The sequence below is a fragment of the Carcharodon carcharias genome, chromosome 20 (genome assembly GCF_017639515.1).
Source record: "Carcharodon carcharias isolate sCarCar2 chromosome 20, sCarCar2.pri, whole genome shotgun sequence".
NCBI lineage: Eukaryota > Metazoa > Chordata > Chondrichthyes > Lamniformes > Lamnidae > Carcharodon > Carcharodon carcharias.
Genome location: NC_054486.1, coordinates 16,789,824 through 16,809,430, shown reverse-complemented (window position 1 = coordinate 16,809,430; position 19,607 = coordinate 16,789,824). Strand labels below are relative to the sequence as shown.

The 19,607-nt window shown below is 42.4% G+C and overlaps 1 protein-coding gene across 3 annotated transcripts in view; it reads right to left on the bottom strand.

Moving 5' to 3' along the window:
• smoc1 (SPARC related modular calcium binding 1) overlaps positions 1–19,607 on the bottom strand; it is a 262,010-nt gene that overhangs the window by 17,064 nt on the left and 225,339 nt on the right. For all 3 annotated transcript variants that reach the window (XM_041214635.1, XM_041214636.1, XM_041214637.1), the window contains exon 12: positions 741–794. In XM_041214635.1, coding sequence (XP_041070569.1) covers positions 741–794 — 54 coding nt within the window. The remainder of the gene's footprint in view (positions 1–740; positions 795–19,607) is intronic.

The window sequence follows — 19,607 nt, the reverse complement described above, 5'->3', positions numbered from 1 at the left end:
ATTAGGCAGGACCCACGTTTAAGAAGAAAACTAAAATCTAGAATAATGGAAGTGGGCATATATGGCAGTTCAAATGGGCAGGGAGAAATGCCACCCTGCCCCCACCTCCAACACCTCCCCCCACCATTAGTTCAACTGTGCCTCTTACTGGTTGACCTTCCTCTCCACAACTGGACCCCAATTTTTCAATCACCATGTCCTGACGGTTTGGAACTTTCTTCCTAAAGCACTGCCCCTCATCAGCTCTCCCCTTTATTTAACAAGGCTTCTAAATACACCGCTCTTTAATTGTGTGTTCGCTTTCCCCTTTGTGTTCATTTTTCCTGCCTCTTGCTCACTGTTCCTTTTTCTCCCCTCCTGTGTTGTGACCTGAAACATTTTTCCACATGACAGAGACCATATCAATGCGAGCTGATGCACCTTCATTACAAAGTATTGTAAACAACCAGCTCGAGGTGAATCTTTTCCTCTTCTGACTTTAGTGGGGAAAGCATATCTTGCCCACAATCTCCAGCAGTGCAGAGGGATTTAGTGGGAGCCACACAACCCTGAAATACTGCGTTGCTGGAGAGGAGGAGGGGGGGTCTTAGAATGTGGAGAAAATTAACCTTTTTTTTGCTTTAATTTAGAGGATTCTACTCTGCACCATTCTCCAGCTGCACCTGTCAATCATCCCATCCCCCGGGGAGTCAGATCCCAGTCACTAATAGTTGCAAGCAGCGAGAGAAGCAAAGCCTTACTGAAAGGGTTTGCTCCTTGTCTTCTTCCATTCGAGAGGCCACCAGCACTGCTACCTGCGAAGGGAAGACCAAAAGACCAAAGGTTAATTTAGTTGCCCTGACAGTGACAGAGAAACGTAAGCATTTAAGATTGATGATCAGAAAGGAGTGTGACCAAGTGTGGACCCTGGGCTAGCTAGAGAGGAAATCAACCAAGGTTCCTGCTAACCCCTATAGTTGGACAGCTTACAGACACTTAGTTAGATTTGCACATACAGAACTGTCAGCTGGGCAAGATACTGGAGTAACCATGGAAACCAAAGCCCAGCAAAATAAAAAGGCAAAGAGAAAATTGGCAGGAAAAGCAACTGAAAACGTCGTGGCTCTCTGGGGGCAAATCATTATTCTCTCCTCTTGCTCACATTTTTAAAGCAGGATTGCCAACTGTGATCAAAAATATTCCTGGAGGTTTCATCACGTGACTTGCCCCATTCTCCAGCCATCAGTCAACTAACACATCCACCCTTGTGATGCACTGCCTTCATACGCCAATTGGCAAGCAAAAAGACTCATTATCCAATTGGATGATGCTTGATTGTCTGCCAAATAGCCTTCCCCCCCTCCCACCCCACACCACCCCCCCACCCCCAAAATTTTCAATATTTTTATATCTGGTAAAGAGATTCAAAGAAAAAGAAATGAAAAATCTTTCTTCATGTCTCGATGAATCTTTCTCCAGGGTTGCGCACAGCAGAATCCTGGAGATTGATCGTCAATCCCTGGAAACTCCAGGCCAATCCTGGAGGGTTGGCAGGCCTATTTTGAAGCCGAATGACCGAGGCTGTGTGGGTTGGATCGAGACCCTGATGCCAGGGATGAAAGGACAAACGTGCTAGCTCAATGGGCCACCCAGTCCCTACCCCATTTTATTCCGGGCAGTCATTTCCAGACCCTGTTTGAAGAAAAGTGGGGCCTGCTAAGATTTGCAATGTAATGATGCCTTTGCAGTTGGTAATATGCATTGCTGAGAGAAAATAAGTTCGCACTTTAGGTGAAGTGCTGCATCTTACAAAAGCCTGTGCTGCAGCAGACCTCGCAACAACTGCCGTCAGCATTCACCTCCAGTTGTGAAGTGTTTAGTTCACGCTGTTCCTGATCTTAGAAAGAACTGAGCCTTTTTGCCACTTACACCAAGGGCCGACTTCGACATTTAGCATCTGATTTTACCTGGGGCATCACGTTGGTGGCGAGTTAGGGAAAACGCAACTCTCGGAGAGGGGAGAAGAAGCATAAAATGGCTTTAAAAAAAAATTTGTTTTTGAATTCGGAATCCCAGGTGAAAGGTCGTGGACCACCAGAGCAGGAGCACATCCAGTGAGAAAAATAAGAATAGACGGCCAGGTCAGTTCAGAATAACAATTTGTCGATGCAGGGATTTCCTACTGGAGGTGCCATTTTACAGAGGGGACATTAAACCAAAGCACCATCTGCCTTCTCAGGTGGATGTAAAAGATCCCATGGCACTATTTCAAAGCAGGGTTATCCCTGGTGTGCTGGCCCATACTTATCCCTCGATCAACATCGCTGAACAATAGATTACGTGGTCTGTATCAAGTCACTGTTCATGGGATCTTGCTGCGCACAAACTGAATGCATACCTCCTGCCTTACAACAGTATGTAGGCTGCAGAAGTGCTTAATTGGCTGTGAAACACTTTGGAACGTCCTGAGATTGTTAAAAAGTGCTATATGAATGCAATCTTTGTCTTTGAAAATCTGAGGGAAGCACAGAGTTCTAAGGTCCCAGAAAGCCGTGAGTTAGAATTAAGATTTGATTTAGCACAGTGAGAATGCACAAAGAATGAAGACAACACATGCACTTAACGATCTGCAGTACACATGTCATTGAAAGAAAAAGCATCTATAATGAAGAAATCTCCAGTGCAGGAGAGCTTTCTTTAACAAAATCTACAGGACTGTTTTCTTTTTTCTGTACTGAGGGCTTCTTATCTCATTTCACTGATTGGTGCACAAGCTGTATCTACTGTTGGGAAATGACTACTAATAAAAGCCTGAAGATTTACTTGTTTTTAAACTGGAATTGAGATGAATTCCGGTCTCTGCTTTACTCCGTGCTGCCTTGAATGTGCCAGCCTCGAATGCGACGGTAAAATTTAATTTGCATCACAGCCCCTCACCCTAAGTTAGGGACAAAAAAAATGTGGCTGAAGCAATATCTAAATAAAGCCAAAACATTGGTAAGGCCAGGAACCCAATGTCTGCAGTAATGTTCTGCACATCCATAAAAATCACAGAGCCCTTTTTTAATCTGAAACATCATGTACAAATCGGTCCAGTCCACCACATTCTAAGATATTTCTTGATCACTACGTGTAAAAGAACGTCAGTTTACTTTGTGGCCCATTTATAGCACTTGACCATCTAATCATCTATTAAATTTGTGTTAGCGTGTATACGAGCATTTTGAAACACCTTTTAATGGAACATTTGGATTCTGTGATCTCGTTAGCTGTTGGAAGCCAACATATTTGTCAGGGAAAGGAATGCTGATGATTAGCCTTGCCAGAGCTTATTTTATGTACCACTGTGCCATGCCACTACCTTGTAAGGTGTGCAGTTTTTTAAGGCAATTTGACACTTGGCAAGTTCTGCACACAAGTGCAAAGGGAAGGTCATTTCCTGTATGCAGGTCAAAGTAGATTCTAAATCATTCTGGGTTATCTGCATGCACCTCTGAGCATTCTGTCCAACGGGAAATTGACAAGAGGCCTGTGTTCCCTATCTGGGATGAAAGAAAGGAATAAAGAAAGCTTAAAAAGCTGGACTGGTCATTAATAGTTCATAGCTCCAAAATTACAGACTTCACGATGAAGTCATATGTGTTTGAATTCTTAGCTGAGCACATGAGTTCAAGTAGCTTTGCTTACTTAAAAGAATTATTAGTTAAAGGTAAATCTTAGTTCCATATATTTTTGGTTGAGCAAAGTCTTGATTTTAAAAGTCCATCCTTGCTTTCAAATCCTTCCACGGCCTTGTCCCTTTCTATCTCTGTAACCTCATCCAGCCCTACAACCCTCCAAGACATCTATGCTCCTCTAGTTCTGATCTCTTGAGAGCCCCAATTTTAATTGCTCCAATTGGTGGCTGTGCCTTCAATGCCTAGTTTTCAAGCTCTGGAATACCTTACTTACACCTCTCTGCCTCTCTACCTCGAGATAGGATTAACTATGCAGCAAGATAGGATTAATGGATGACCTCATAGTGAAGGTGTCCCTAGGTAGCAGTGATCATAATATGATTGAATTTTACATTCAGTTTAAGGGAGAGAAGAGTGGGTCCAAGACTAGTATTTTAAACTTAAATACGGGCAATTAAGAGGACATGAAAGCACAGCTAGCTAAAGTGAACTGGCAAGTTAGGTTAAGGGATTGGTCAGTAGAGATGCAGTGGCAGACATTTAAGAGGATATTTCAGAATACACAGGATAAACATATTCCAACAAGAAAGAACACATCCAAGGAGAGGACCCACCATCTGTGGTTAACTAAAAAAGTTAAAAGTAGTACCAAACTTAAAGAAAAAGCATATAATTGCAGAAATATCATTGGCAGGTCGGAGGATTGGACAGAATATATAAAACAGTACAGAATGGCCAAAAGATTGATAAAGAAGGAAAAATTAGAGTACAGAAGAAATATAAAGACAAATAAGTAGGAGTTTCTATAGATATTTAAAAAAGAAGAGTTAACAAAGTGAGTGTTGGTCCTATAGAAAGTGAGTCTGGGGAATTAATAATGGAAAATAAGCAGATGGCAGATGAATTGAACTGGTATTTTGCATCGGTTTTCATTATAAAGAATACAAGTAACATCCCAGAAGTAGCTGTAATTCAGGAAATGGAAGGGAGGGAGGAACTCAGGAAAATTACAATCAACAGGAAAGTGGTACTGAGAAAACTATGGGATCTGCAGGCTGACAAGTCCCAGGGTCCTGATGAACTTCACCCTAGGGTCTTAAAAGAAATGGCTGATGAGATAGCTGATGCGTTGGTTTTAATTTTCCAAAATTCCCTAGATTCGAGAATGGTTCCAATAGACTGAAAAATAGAGAACGTAATTCCTTACTCAAAAAGGGATACAGACAGAAAACAGGAAACTACAGGGCTGCTAGCTTAACACCTGTCATAGGGAAAATGTTAGAAGCTATTATTAAAGACATTATAACAGGGCACTTGGAAAAATTCAGGGTACGCGGCCAAGTCAACATGGCTTTGTGAAAGGGAAATCATGTTTAGCCAATTTATTGGAGTTCTTTGATGAAGTAACATATGCCGTAGATAAAGGAGAACTGGTGGATGTACTGTATTTAGATTTCCAGAAGACATTTGATAAGGTGCCACATCAAAGGCTTTGCAAAGAATAAAAGCTCATGGTGCATGGGGTAGCATTTTAGCATAGATAGAAGATTGGCTAGCTACAGAAAACAGCGGGTAGGCATAAATGGGCATTTTTCAGGTTGGCAGGATGTAATGAGTGGTGTGCCACAGGGATCAGTGCTGGGGCCTCAACTTTTTACAATTTATATCAATGGATGAAGGGACCGACGGTATGGTTACTAAATTTTCTGAGCTCTGAGCTGCAGAGGGATCTAGGTGTCCTAGTGCATGAATTGCAAAAGGCTAGCATGCAGGTACAGCAAGCAATTAGGAAAGCTAATAGAATGTTATCATTTACTGCGAGAGGAATTGAATACAAAAGTAGGGAGGTTATGCTTCAGTTGTAAAGGACATTGATGAGACCACATCTGGAATACTGTGTACGGTATTGGCCTCCTTATTTAAGGAAGGATGCAAATGTATTGGAAGCAGATCAGAGAAGGTCTACTAGACTAATACCTTGTTTTATGACGAAAGGTTGGACAGGCTACACCTGAATTCACTGAAGTTCAGAGGCCTCATGATTGAAACATATAAGATCCTGAGGGGTCTTGACAGGGTCGAGGTGGAGAAGATTCTTCCTCTAGTGGGAGAATTTACTACTAGGGGCCACTGTTTAAAAATAAGGTGTCGCCCACTTAGGACAGAGATGAGGAGAATTTCTTTTTCAAAGGGTTGTAAGTTTTTGGAACTCTCTTCCTCAAAGGACATTGGAAGCAGAGTCTTTGAATGTTTTTAAGACAGAGCTAGATAAATTCTTGTTAAGCAAAGGGCTGAAAGGCTACTGGGGGTAGGTGGGAATGTGGAGATGAGGTTACAATCAGACCAGCCATGATCTTGCTGAATCGCGGAGCAGGCTTGAGTGGCCAACTCCTCTTAATTTGTATGTTCTTACCTTGCTATTCTCCTTTGACACGCCTTTTGAAAAGCTTTCAGTCATTTCACCTAATATCTATTTTTGTGGCTTAGTGTCATACCTTGTTTTATAATACTCCTGTCAAAGACCTTGGGATGTTTCATTACATTAAAGGTGCTATACAAATATAAGTTGTTGTTGTTATTGTTGGTTGGAAAGCTTCACCTGCTCCACAACGTACCAGTAGAAACAAGTCAATTTGTTTTGTTTTGAGGATAGCTTTGCGAATTCAGTACTTCTTCTGACATGCAAATTATTATTTAGCACATATTGTCATATTTTGGCATATTGCCTGTTCCCCATATTCCTGTTCTCCATACCTCTTCTTTCTTGAAGGTGGTGGATCATGCTGAGACAACACAGTTCTGTCAGTGATGGTGACCCTACTGTAGCTAATAGAGCATTAACAGACTATTTGATATTATAATTTGACCATAAGGGCTGTTGAAGGCCAACCAAACCAAGTCCAAACCTGTCTGCCACCCAACCCACCCACCAACATTCAAACACATCCATCTCCAAAACCATGGTGAGTGATCAGGAGCAGGACTATTGCCTGCTTGCTCCCTGACCCATCTAGTCTGGGAGCATTGAGGCCTGATACAGCACCCACACCATCACCTTAGCTGATTCAGTAAAGAGAAGAGATTGAACCTGGACCTTCCTGGCCTGTAGCATTAAGACAAATTCTAAATCTACACAATTTCGGTCCAACAACAAAGTCGAGTAATCAAAAATCTATATTAAGATAAATTGGTGGAGCTCGGAGGTTACAAATCACCCAGAAAAAAGGCAGGAGGGGGAGGGAATGAACAACATTCTGAGTCACACCAAATCCGTATTGTTGTGTACAGCGCTGAGAAAAGATTAACATGTGAACTCACAGCCAGCAGCCATTATTGATCTAACTTTATTTACACTTCCTCAGCAGAGCAGGCAGTAGAGAGGGCAGTACAACAAAATGCCCAGATCTTGCAATATACTACACTCCCTCCCTACTTAAAAAAACAAATCATACATTAAAATGTAAAATGGTGCATGTACATAATTTCCCAAAATATAATATGCCTAAACCAATATCAACAACATCTGAAATTTAACAGCTGGGTTACATACTTGTTTTTACACTAATCATAACCAAACCACATATGACTAATACTACCAGAGTAATTTACATGTAACAAAATTATTTTTCTTTAATACCAGCACGTGTTTAACAAAAATATCATAATTTGACAAGAAATAATGAAAAGAACAACTTTTTTTCTTCTTCATTCCAACATACTGTCAATTAACTTATCTGGCTTCTTTCTCTTTCTATTTGTGTGTCTCCTTCCATTTTCATTAACTTGACTTTGCTCTCTCAACATCTCTGACTGTGTCAACCCTGAACTTTGACTACCAACTGCACTTAATGGTTGGGACTGTGACATTGATCAATCTGTCTTAATCAAAGACACTGACTCACTTTGCTTTACCGATGGATTCTGTAATATCGGCAAACTTTCAGTTCTTTTTGGCTTTCACTTTGGGCTGTAGAAGGAATTTGGACTATAGGAGGTTTCTCGTGCTCTCCTTTTGTTAGATTTGCTCTTTCTAGCAGATGATTTTCATGCCAATGATGGAGCCTCTCTCCAATCTTCACTAGATATGTGAATGCAGCCAGTCTCTTTACAACAACTCCAATCACATACTTCTAATCACCCCATGATTTTTCACCATGACCTTCTGACTAGCACTGAACCTTCTAAGTTTCATGCCTCGCGGATCATGACTCATCCTCAGTTTTTCTTACTTTTCTATTTTCTATTTCTATTATCTATTCAATAAGAGTCATGCGATCAATGAGTGGAGACTTCAGCCTGAGTGAGACAGTGAGTGTATTTGGGAATTTGGTTCAAGTGGGAATTCAGTGCATAGGGGAAAAGAGGTGCTGTAGGTAAGGTTTACTGCAAGAAGTGCAACTTAGAATAGAGTGCTGGGAGTTCGGTAATTAAGGGAGTGAGGGAAGGAAGAGGAAGAGATGCTCTTTGCTTTCTGCTTTCTAACTTCCTCAGCCTTCAGGAAGTGGCCATACTCTGCTACAGGAGAATAAGCTAGTTATTTGGTGAGTATCTGGTAAGTGACTAAGGTTTATTCTATTCCTAAGGTTCAAAATAGTCTAGCAACTGGCAGTAAGGTTAATAAAATATATAAAAACAAAAGCAAAATATATAACTCAATAAAAGAATTAAACAGTTAATTATAACACATTAAGGACGTCAGGACAGGTGATGTGTCACAGCTGCAGTATGTGGGCGTTCCTGGAATCCAGTCTGATCCAGGGTAAACAGGTCTGCAGTAAGTGGACTATTACCTGAGCCATGTGAAAATTGGCTTAGGGCAAATCCGATTAGGGAGGTTAATGTGTGGCTCAAAGGCTGGTGTGGGAGAAGTGGTTTCTGGTTCATGGGGCACTGGCACCAGTACTGGGGAAAGTGGGATCTGTACCGTTGGGATGGTCTACACCCAAACCTTGCTGGCATCGGTGTTCTTGTGAGTCACAGGACTAGGCAAATAGAGAGTGTTTTTAATTAAATAGTGGGGGCAAGAGATCAAATTTGGGAAGATGTGGTAATCCAAAGAGTAGAGACAAGGGAAAATCTAAAGGTATTATTTACGGAAAATGAAAAACAGACCATGACAGGAAGGCATAGAGAGTATAAATTTAACAGTAAATCAACAGATGAAACTAGAGGTTATAAAAAGAATAAAAGGATAAAACTAAAAGCTCTGTTTCTGAATGCATGTAGCATTCGAAACAGAACAGATGAACTGAGAGCACACATAGAAATAAATAATTACGATTTGATAGCCATTACAGAGACATGGCTGCAGGAGGACATAGATTGGGGCCTGAATATTGAAGGGTACAAGATATTTAGTTAGGACAGGAAGTGAGGAAAAGGTGGAGGGGTGGCTCTGTTAGTAAATGATGGTATTAGCATAATAGAGAGGGATGGCCTAAGTTCAGGAAACTAGGATGTGGAAACAGTTTGGGTAGAGATGAGAAATGGTAAAGCAAGAAGTCACTTGTGGAATTGTGCACAGGCCCCCTAAGAGTAACCATATGGTAGGCTTGAGCATAAAGGAAAAAATAATTTGAGCTTGTCAGAAAGGCACGACGATAATCATGGGAGATTTTAATTTACATATAGACTGGAAAAGTCAGATGGGGGCAAAGATAGCCTAGATGAGGAATACATTAAATGGTTTCGGGATTGTTTCTTGGAACAGCATGTTCTGGAGCCAACCAGAGAGCAGGTTATACTAGACCTGGTATTGTGCAATGAGAGCAGAGTAATTAATGATCTCATAGTGAAGGCACCCTGATGTATCAGTGACTATAATATGATTGAATTTTGCATTCAGTTTGAGGGAGAGAGGAGTGGGCCTGAGTTTTTAAACTTAAATAAGAGCAATTATGAGGCAATGAAAGCTGAGCCAGCGAAAGTGAGTTGGCAAATTAGGTTAAGGTGAATAAAGATGCCGTGGCTAATATTTATGCAGAATGCATAGAATAGAATTCCACCAAGTAAGAAAAAGTCCAAGGGATGGACACATCACCTATGGTTGACTAGAAAGGTTAAAGAATGTATCAAACTTAAAGAAAAAGCATATAATTGTGCAAAGATAGGTGGAAGGCCAGAAAATTGGACAGGATATAAGGAACAGGAATGAATGACTAAAAGACTATTAGGAGGGAAAAATTAAAGTATGAGAGAAGGCTAGCCAGAAATATAAAAACAGATAGTAAGAGTTTCTATAAATATTTTAAAAAGAATAGAGTTAACAAAGTGAGTGTTGGTCCGATAGAAAAGTTTGGAGAATTGATAATGGAAAATAAGGCAATGGCAGATGAATTGAACAGGTGTTTTGCATCAGTTTTCACTATAGAGGATACAAGTAACATCCCAGAAGCAGCTATAAATCAGGAAATGGAAGTGGAGAAGGAAGTCAGGAATATTGCAATCAGCAGGGAAGTAGTACTGAGTAAATTTTTGGAGCTGCGAGCTGACAAGAGCCTAGGTTCTGATGGATTTCATCTGAGGGTCTTAAAAGAAGCGTCTAGTGAGATAGTTGATGTATTGATTTTAATTTTCCAAAACTCCCTAGGTTCGGGGAAGGTCCCATTAGATTGGAAGATAGCAAATGTAACTCCATTATTCAAAAAGGGAGACAAAAAGTGGGAAGCTACAGACCAGTTAGCTTAACATCTGTCATAGGGAAAATGTGAGAAGCTATTATTAAAGAAGTTACAGCAGGGCACTTGGATAACCTCAAGGTCAACAGGCAGAGTCAATATGGTTTGTGAAAGGGAAATAGGGTTTAAGCAACTCATTGGAGTTCTTTGAAAAAATAACATGTGCTGTGGTTAAAGGGGAATCAGTGGATGTACTGTACTTAGATTTCCAAAAGGCATTTGTTAAAGCATCACATCAAAGGTTATTGCGGAAAATAAAAGCTCATGGTATAGTGGGTAACATATTGATATGGATAGAAGATTGACTGGCCAACAGGAAGCAGAAAGTAGGCATTAATGGGTCTTTTTCAGGTTAGCAAGCTGTAATGAGCGGTGTGCCACAGGGATCAGTGCTGGGACCTCAACTGTCTACAATTTTTATAAAAGATTTGGATGAAGGGATTGAAGTGATGTTTGCCAAATTTGCTGATGACACAAAGATAGGTAGGAAAGTAAGTTGTGAAGAGGACATAAGGAGGCTACAAACAGGTATAGACAGGTTAAGTGAGTGGGCAAAGACCTGGCAGATAGAGTTTAATAAGGGAAACTGTGAAATTGGCCACTTTGGCAGGAGGAATAACAGAGAAGCATATTATCTAAATGGCGAGAGATTGCAGAGCTCTGAGGTGCAGGGGGATCTGGGTGTCTTAGTGCATGAATCGCAAAAGGTTAGTATGCAAGTACAGCAAGTAATTGGGAAAGCTAATAGAATGCTATCAGCGAGGGGAATTGAATACAAAAGTAGGGAGGTTATGCTTCAGCTGTACAGAGCATTGGTGAGAGCACATTTGGAGTACTGTGTACAGTATTGGTCACCTTATTTAAGGAAGGATGTAAATGCATTGAAAGCAGTTCAGAGAAGGTTTACCTCGATTGGGTGGGTTGTCTTATGAGGAAAGGTTGGATAGACCAGGCTTGTATCTGCTGGGGTTTAGAAGAGTAAGAGGCGACTTGATTTAAACATATAGGCCAGGATTTCCTGGTCGGCAAGCAGGGTGTGGGGCCCACTCACCGATGGTGTAAAATGACACAGGATGATGTCGGGCGGAACTCCCTATGCCACCGCGCCCCATTTAAATTTTCCGGTAGGTGGGGGCTCAGCTGAATCAGCTGTGTGCCCCCCGACCTGTTAATAGCCAATTGAGGCCACTGACAGAGTCATCAAACTAATTAATGGACCTGCCTGTCCAACCTTAAGGTTGGCGGGAAGGCCAGGAGCCCTGGCGGGAATTAGAAAAAGCATCAAACCCCATCCACAGGTGGAATGAGGTTTCATGTAGGTTTTAAAAAATGTAAATAAGGTGTATTTAAAAGTGATGGACATGTCCCAGCTCATGTGAAGGTGTCACATGAGGGAACATGTCAGGGAAATTTTTTATTTCTATTTTTCCGATATTTCATTGTACAGCCGATCTCCCTGAGGCAGCACTTAGCCTCAGGGAGATGTGTGATCTTTCGTGTACAAACGTGAAAGAGCGCACTCTCGGCTCAGGCAATCCTGCCCCCCACCCGCATAGGGAACGCATAGCACTTCCTGGCCAATGCCACGCTGGGCGGGCCTTAATTGGCCCGCCCGCGTAAAATGGGGGCACACCCCCAATTTGGGGCGCCAATCAGAGGCACATGACCGCGCGCCCACTCTTAAACATCCCCCCCGATAGGGGATAAATTCTGCCTATAAGATCCTGAGGGGTCTTGACAGGGTGGATGCGGAGAGGATGTTTCCTCTTGTGGGAGAATCTAGAACTACGGGGTCATTATTTAAAAATAAGGTGTCACCCATTTAAAACAGGGGTGAGGCAATTATTTTTCTCTCAGAGGGTCGTTAGTCTTTGGCACTCCCTTCCTGGAAAGGTGGTGGAAGCAGAGTCTTTGAATATTTTTTAAGGCAGAGGTGGATAGATTCTTGATAAGCAAAGTGGCGTTAGGTTATCAGGGGTAGGTAAGATGCAGATTTCAGGCAACTTTCAGATCAGTCATGATCTTGTTAAATGGTGCAGCAGGCTCGAGGGGCTGAATGGCCTACTCCTGCTCCTTGTTCGCATATTCATATGTATTGATGTCAAGCTTAAGCAAACTAAACCCTGTCCCGGGAGTATGTTTAAACACTAACTCATAAGGTGAGCAATCTGTTGTAGATTGTGGGGTTATTCTGTAAGAGAACAGAAAGTTGTCTACCTTGTGTCAAAGAGAAAAATGAACATTACTGCCTAGCTTGTCACCCAGCAAATACTTCTGCAAAGACCCCTTCACAATCTGCACCACTTCTTCCTGCAGTACCATTCAATAGGGTGATATGACGGTATTAGCATGTGTTTTGCTCCATTTTACTCAGAAATATTTCAGACTCCTCTGAATTAAAAACAACTTTGCAAAGCCTCAACAGATTTGGCACTTGGGCATTGGCTCAAAATTTGTCCACTTGCTGTGACAATTGACTTTCACTTCAAAGAAATCAATATGTACTCGCCCCCATGGCTTTCTCGTGTTTGCCCATGGAATGAAAGGAACCTGATTGGATTATTTCTCATTCTGAGATAGACTTCACAACTTTTCATCAACTCTTCAATATACCTACCTGCCTTTGGATACCAAAAATAGCTTCTTGCTACTGGTTTCACACGGAGAATCCCTGTGCGCTCCTCTAACAATCCCTCTCTAAACTTTTACAGGATAATGACTCTTAAACCCCACCACAGGCAGCCTCAGTTTATTTCTACGTGTTGAATACCCCTGCAATTTTCTCATTATCATATTCTTCAGGCCAGCCATTCAGGACATAACTGAGCACGTTACTGAGCACCACTTCTCTAGCACATTTCTTCACAGATTTTTCTGGCAGACACTGGCATGTCATTTGTGCATGCAAAGTAATTCACGGGTAACTCAGTAGCTAAGATTGAATCAGTCTTCACCACCGTGAAGTAACACTTGTACTTTTTAATTTTGATGCCATACTCTTGAAGTCAATCTAGGGCTTTGCTCAACCTTACAAAGTGCTCTTTCTATGTCTTCTGCTAATTAGAATGTCTGTTATCCCACTCCTTTTATCCCACTTAGTACCTGATCCATGATGCTCTGGAACATTGCGGGGGGAGTAGACACCCCAATTAGTAACCTTTTGTACTGAGGCAGCCCTCTGTGTGTATGAATGGGAAGCAGTTCCTTGCTCTTGTCAGCAAATTCTAATTGCAAACATGCATTTGACAATCCTACCTTACTGAACAGCTTTCCATTGGCTAAATTAGAAAACAAATCTTCACTGGTAGGGAGTGGGCAAGCATTGCTCTCAGTCACCTTGTTTTGCATTTACTTATAATCTCCACAAATCTGAATACATCTGCTTTTTGAACAACCACAATGGGTGCAGCCCAGTCAATGCTCTTCATGTTCTTAATTGCTCCTGTTCTTTCCAATCTATCCAAATCTTTACTGATTGTTTCTAACTCTGCATATGGCACTGGCCTACCTTTGCAAAATGTCAGCTGTGCATTGTCCTTTACCTTGATTTTGGCCTTGTGATGACTATTTTTATCATTTTTTTCCCCCTTGCTTAAAGACGACTTTGTGCTCTCTTAGCACTTATTCAATGTCGAACACGCTCTTACTGATTCCTACTGTAAATAAGTCGGCCCAGTTTATCCATATCTTCTTAAACCAATTCCTTCCCATCAGGGAGATATTGTTCCGTTGTCCTCCCATCAATGGCGAGTAACATCATCATATTCCACCCGAACAGTAACTTCACCTCACAATGGAATATTGTTATTGGAGTAACTAGTCAGTTTCACACCAGTTCTGCCTAAGGGGAATGTGACATAGAGACTTGTTGTTCTCTCCTTCTGAGATAACAGACACTGCTGTAGCTATATTAATGATGAAAGTAAGCTGTGAATCTTAGACTTTCAATTCTACAGTGGACATTGGAATTATATCTTCATCCCTATTATTCTCGTGTTCCATGTGCTGTTTCTCTTGCTCTCTGAATGAGTGCAACTCTTGATCTTCCTGCTCAATAATATCAACTTCTGTTTCCACATCTATCATTTGTGCATTCAAGGATTTCCAAACTCCTGAACTCACTTTAGATCTATCACGACCATGACCCGGTGCATGCCTGCAACCTGGAGCTTTACCACAAGCTGGAGCTTTACTGTTTCCTCTAGTCCTGCATGCAGTCTGGATATAACTAGCTTTCACACAGTCGTAGCACTTTAACTGGAAATAGTTGCATTTAATTGGCTTGTGGCTTCCATGGCAATGGTAGCATCTCAATTTCTGACTCTGAGACTATGAAACTGCCTGCTGTGGCCTGAATCTTGCTGAAATCTCGTGGACCTCCCCTGATAGCTCAAGAAGTGAACTCATTTACAAATTGCAGCTATCTCTTTCTGCCAATTCCGTGGCCATGATCACATCAGAGGCCCTCCTTCCATTTCAGCTAATTGCTCATAGTTTGGCTGGGTTAAATTCCTCTTTAGACTTCCTACAAACGTGTCTCTACGGTCGATTTCTCACAGCAGCAAGAGAGTCTCTTTAACTCGAGAATGTAATCTGCAACAGTCTCACTTGGCAACTGCTTCCTTTGATGGAATATAACTCTTAGTGCAATTTCATTCTTAGCCGTGCCATAATATGAATCCAGTATTTCATTAATTTTACCATATTCCATGGTAATGTAGTCCTATGGCTAACATTGGTTGACACTGCTTCAAAAGCATCTGGCCCCATCATGGTGAGGAAAACATTTACTTTATCCTCATCTCCTATTATTCAGTTTCAACCAATTGTTTAACAATTGTACGTAATTACCCCAGCCCTCTTTGTTTGGGTTGGATTCCCCCATCGTCCCCAAATATGCCTTCAGTGCCACCTTTTCAATCAGATGTGTTTACCTGAATACGATGTGCATATGGAGTAATCCTTCAAACTGCTCAAACTTCCTCAAAATCAACGTTAGGGGCAGAATTCTACCACAGCGGGATTTTACATCCCACATTTTACGGCCCCATTTCGGGGGGGCAGGGGCTGTAAAATGCGACGGGCCATTATAAACCCCATTGACGACAGCGGGAACATAAAATCCCGCTGTGGTAAAATTCTGCCCTAGGAGTTCCAAAAACGTGTCACAATGTTTTTCAGTCCTTAATCTCTCAAACGAAATGTGAAAGAAAATTCCATCCCACCATCATCGCCATCTTTATTGCTGTGTATTGCACTGAGAAAAGATTAACATGTGGGCTCACTGCCGGTAGCCATTATTAAACTAACTTTATTTACACCTCCCCAACAGAGAGGGCAATATACCAAAATGCTCAGATCTTGCAATTTACAACACCTGCCTTCCTGCTTAGCAACTACAAAGGATTCAAATGACGCCAATGATTGGGAATATTCATGCACTTAATTGGACATAGAATCCATAAGGCTCATGTGGAGAAATTGTAGCCAAAGCTAACAGGGTATTGGGTGGTATTAATAGAACCATTCAGTATTAATCAAAGGACATCATTTTAAAATTATACAGCTCTCTGGTCAGACTACGTCTGGACTACTGTGCTCACTTTTAATCACCCTCACATGTGTGATACAGTGGCCTTGAAAAAGATCTCAAGGAGACCTACAAAAATGATTCCTGGTATTAAGAACACTGGCTTCTCAGGTAGGCTCAAGGATCTTGGGTTACTTACAGGAACAAAGACTTAAGATGAGCCCTGATAAAATAATTATAGGGCTGGATAGTGTCCCTGTTGATGGATTATTCCAGTTTAATAGAGTAGGGACGACCAGGGAACCATGAGTTTAAACAATGCAGGAGGAGGAATAAATTGCATATTATTCATTGGCTCTCCTTTGCCTAGAGAATAATGAGCCTCTGTAATGCATTGCTGGCTGGTTACTCTCTGCAATCTATCAAGTGGGAGCTGGACAGTTCTTGTCTGGGGCAGAGGTCACATAATTTAGAGCGTAAATGATTTATAGATAACACTTAGCTCATGTGATCTCTTAGTCTGGTTTTGGAAAAAGAAGCAATGGAGACATGAGGAGAAACTTTTTACACAGCCAGTGGTTAAGATCTGGAATTTGCTGGCTGGGAGTGTGGTGGGGATAGGTTCAATGGAGGCATTCAAAAGGGAATTGGATAATGATCTGAAAAGGAAGAATGTGCAGGTTTACGGGAAGAAGACAGAGGAATGGCACAAGGTGCATTGCCCATTTGGAGAGCTCGCCCAGACAGGGAAGGCCTCCCCCTGTGCTATAATATTTCTGTCATTACGGGCAGAATTATTCGGTCGGCGAGCAGGTCGGGGCCCGCTCGCCGATGCGCGGTGATGTCAGGTGGGCGTCATTTAGATTTCCAGTTTGGCAGGCGCGCAGCCAACTGCCAAAGGCCGTTAAAGGCCATTTAAACAGTAATTAATTCAATTCAATGAGCTGCCCGTCCAACCTTAAGGTTGGCAGGGGGGGCAGGCGAAGAGCCCAGGCGGCCTTCGCATTTTTCATGAATCCTCATCCACGGGCGGGATGAGGTTTCATGCAGTGTTTTAAAAGTCAATAAAAATTCTTAAGATAAATTCTTTCACATGTCACAGCTCACGTGGCAGCTCAGCGCTTCCGGGCGAGCATCACGCTGGGCGGGCCTTAATTGTCCGGCCCACATAAAATGGCGGCGCGTCCCCAATCGGGTTCATGTCCGCCCCCACCCACCCCCGCACAACCCCCCCCAATGTGGGGGGGTGTGGGGGGGTGGGATTCAGCCCTACCTTAATTTGATTGAACGCAAAATAACATGCAGCTCATGTTGTGAGTATATCCCAATCACTAACCCCTGGCTACACCTCCCCTTCTGTGAACTATAGCTACTTCAGTGCTGAAGCAAGCAGAGCATTCACTGGACCAATTTTTTTAATTGAAAAGAAAGGCTTACGTTTATGTAATGTTTTATCAAGCCTGTCAGAAGCTTCAAATAGTGCACTGCAGCTTAAGTGCAACGACTGCTCACATGTAGGCAAATAGCAGACTTATAGGCCAGGATTTTACATTGGTCGGGCGGGCTCAGCGGGGGCAGTCATGGAGCCGATTAGCTCCGTGCCGCGATTTCACGTGGGCGGGCCAATTAAGGCGCGCCCAGCGTGGATCACAAGCGGTAGCGCTGAGCGCTGCCTGTGCAGGTGGGGAGAAGAGGGAGAGCCGGGCCTAGTTTGTGCATGCTCGCGAAAGAGCGCTTCCATCTCCTTGAGGCACGGAGCTGCCTCAGGGGAGATGGAAGCGCTTTTTAAAAAAATAAATAAATACATGAAAATTTTAATGAAACATGTCCCCTCATGTGACTGTGTCACGTGAGATGGGACATGTTTTTATTTTGAAAATAAGGGTTTTATTTAAGTTGTATTCGCTTTCGGAAACCTCATCCTCTTCGTGGGTGAGGTTTCCTGAAAAATGTCAAGGCCGCTTGGCCTTTTCGTCAACCGTAAGGTTGGACGAGCAGCATAAAATGCAACTTACTTATCTAGTTAATGGCCTTAATAGGCCTTTCAAATATTGGCGGGTGCGCAGCCAACTCCAGCGTGCGGCCGCCGGACAAAATATCACACGAGTTCGCGATGACATCGGTACGCACGCCCAATGTCATCGTGCGCCATTTTACTTTCCGGCGTGTCAGGCCGGTCCCTGCACACTGAATGTAAAATTCTGCCCATAATGTACAACGTGTTTCACATAATGGGAGATCCGGTTGTAGAAAGTGTTCACTGTCAGTAAGCATTACCGTTCATATTTATTTATCTCTGCAAATGTGGTGAAACAAAAAAAATCATAAAGATTTTAAACCGCTTGATTGCCGCCCAAGAACTCAATGGCCATCAATTTGCGTGTCATCTTGGACCATTCTGCTGCTAATTTAGAATCAAACTGATTGTGATCTTTACTACATTTGTAAGGAGCAAATAACATGCATAATGTAAAAAAATATTGTCACTCATAAATTCTGTTCCATGAGCGCTTGAAAATAAAAAGAATCCTTGCGCTGGTGACCTTTCTCTAGGTGACCTACCTCACATGTTTTCAAACAATGTTTCTAAAGTCTTAAAGAGAATTAGTCACAGTCTTATTGACGTGAGGTGTTCTGACTGTTCTGCATTCGCCAGGCTCACATTTGTCTGCTTCTCTCAGAATGTCAACAGGTAAATGGATGGTTTGTGTGGGACTGACCCACAGGAATGAGGAAGTGTCTGGTTTCACGCCCTACTTCCTAAGAGTTGTCTGATCTGAGGCCAGGATGGCAGTAAGGTCACTGCAAGAGGTCTCCCCTTGGAATTCAGTGATTGCAGCTGGAAAAAGCACACATGTGAAGGGCAAGTGACTCAGCTGGGCCTTGTTGACTATGCTAAACAGTCGACTGACCAACGTTCCCCCTAAGCTGGGGGGCTGCGCAGTTATCAGAGTGCACTGTGAAGGGGAAAGACTAGCCGCACACAGTCAAAGTTTCCTTTAAGATGCATGGTCGTGTAGCAATCGTAAAGGGTCCATTGCACGCCGCATACAGCAAAGGGAACATTCCCACTGACACACGTACTGACATTCACACGTGAAAACTGGTCGCTTGACAGAGGTGCTGGGAGGAGGGAGAGTGGAAAATTTCGCAACTGGGACAAAAGTCTGGGCAGCCTTCCTTCTTGCATACAAGAGCAAATTCTCCATCAAAGGTATAAGACACAAAGGCAGAATTCAGACAGAATGCTCAGTTCCTGCACCTTGCCTGAAAATCTACCCCTTATCACTTAAAAACCCAATCAGCAATTTATTAAGTCAGCAAATTCAAGTGACAGCTTCATAATTATTTCCTGTTTACTATTTAAATAATTGGATAATTTAATACCAAATGTGAAAGACAAATATATACTGAAAAGAAATAAGTGTAAGGGTGACAAGTTGTCTCCAAATGGAACAGCAGTGAAATTAAGAGAGAGGGCAAGGAAGAAGATGTATTGATGAGCCAACAGGGAAAGTAAGTGGGAGAACCTGCCTCTAAGCCAGAAGCTCTGGGTTCGAATCCCACTCCAGCTTTTGATGGCCATGGAAGGTATGTTTATAATGAAGACAAACAGGTCGAGTATCAACCTACAAATCCTTCCAACATATGCCAATGGCAGGCAGGCAGAGTGGCAGTGTCTCCTGGTCAGCCATGCTTGATGTGGAGCGGTGCTCCTCAAGCTGTAGCTTCTCGTGACCTGTT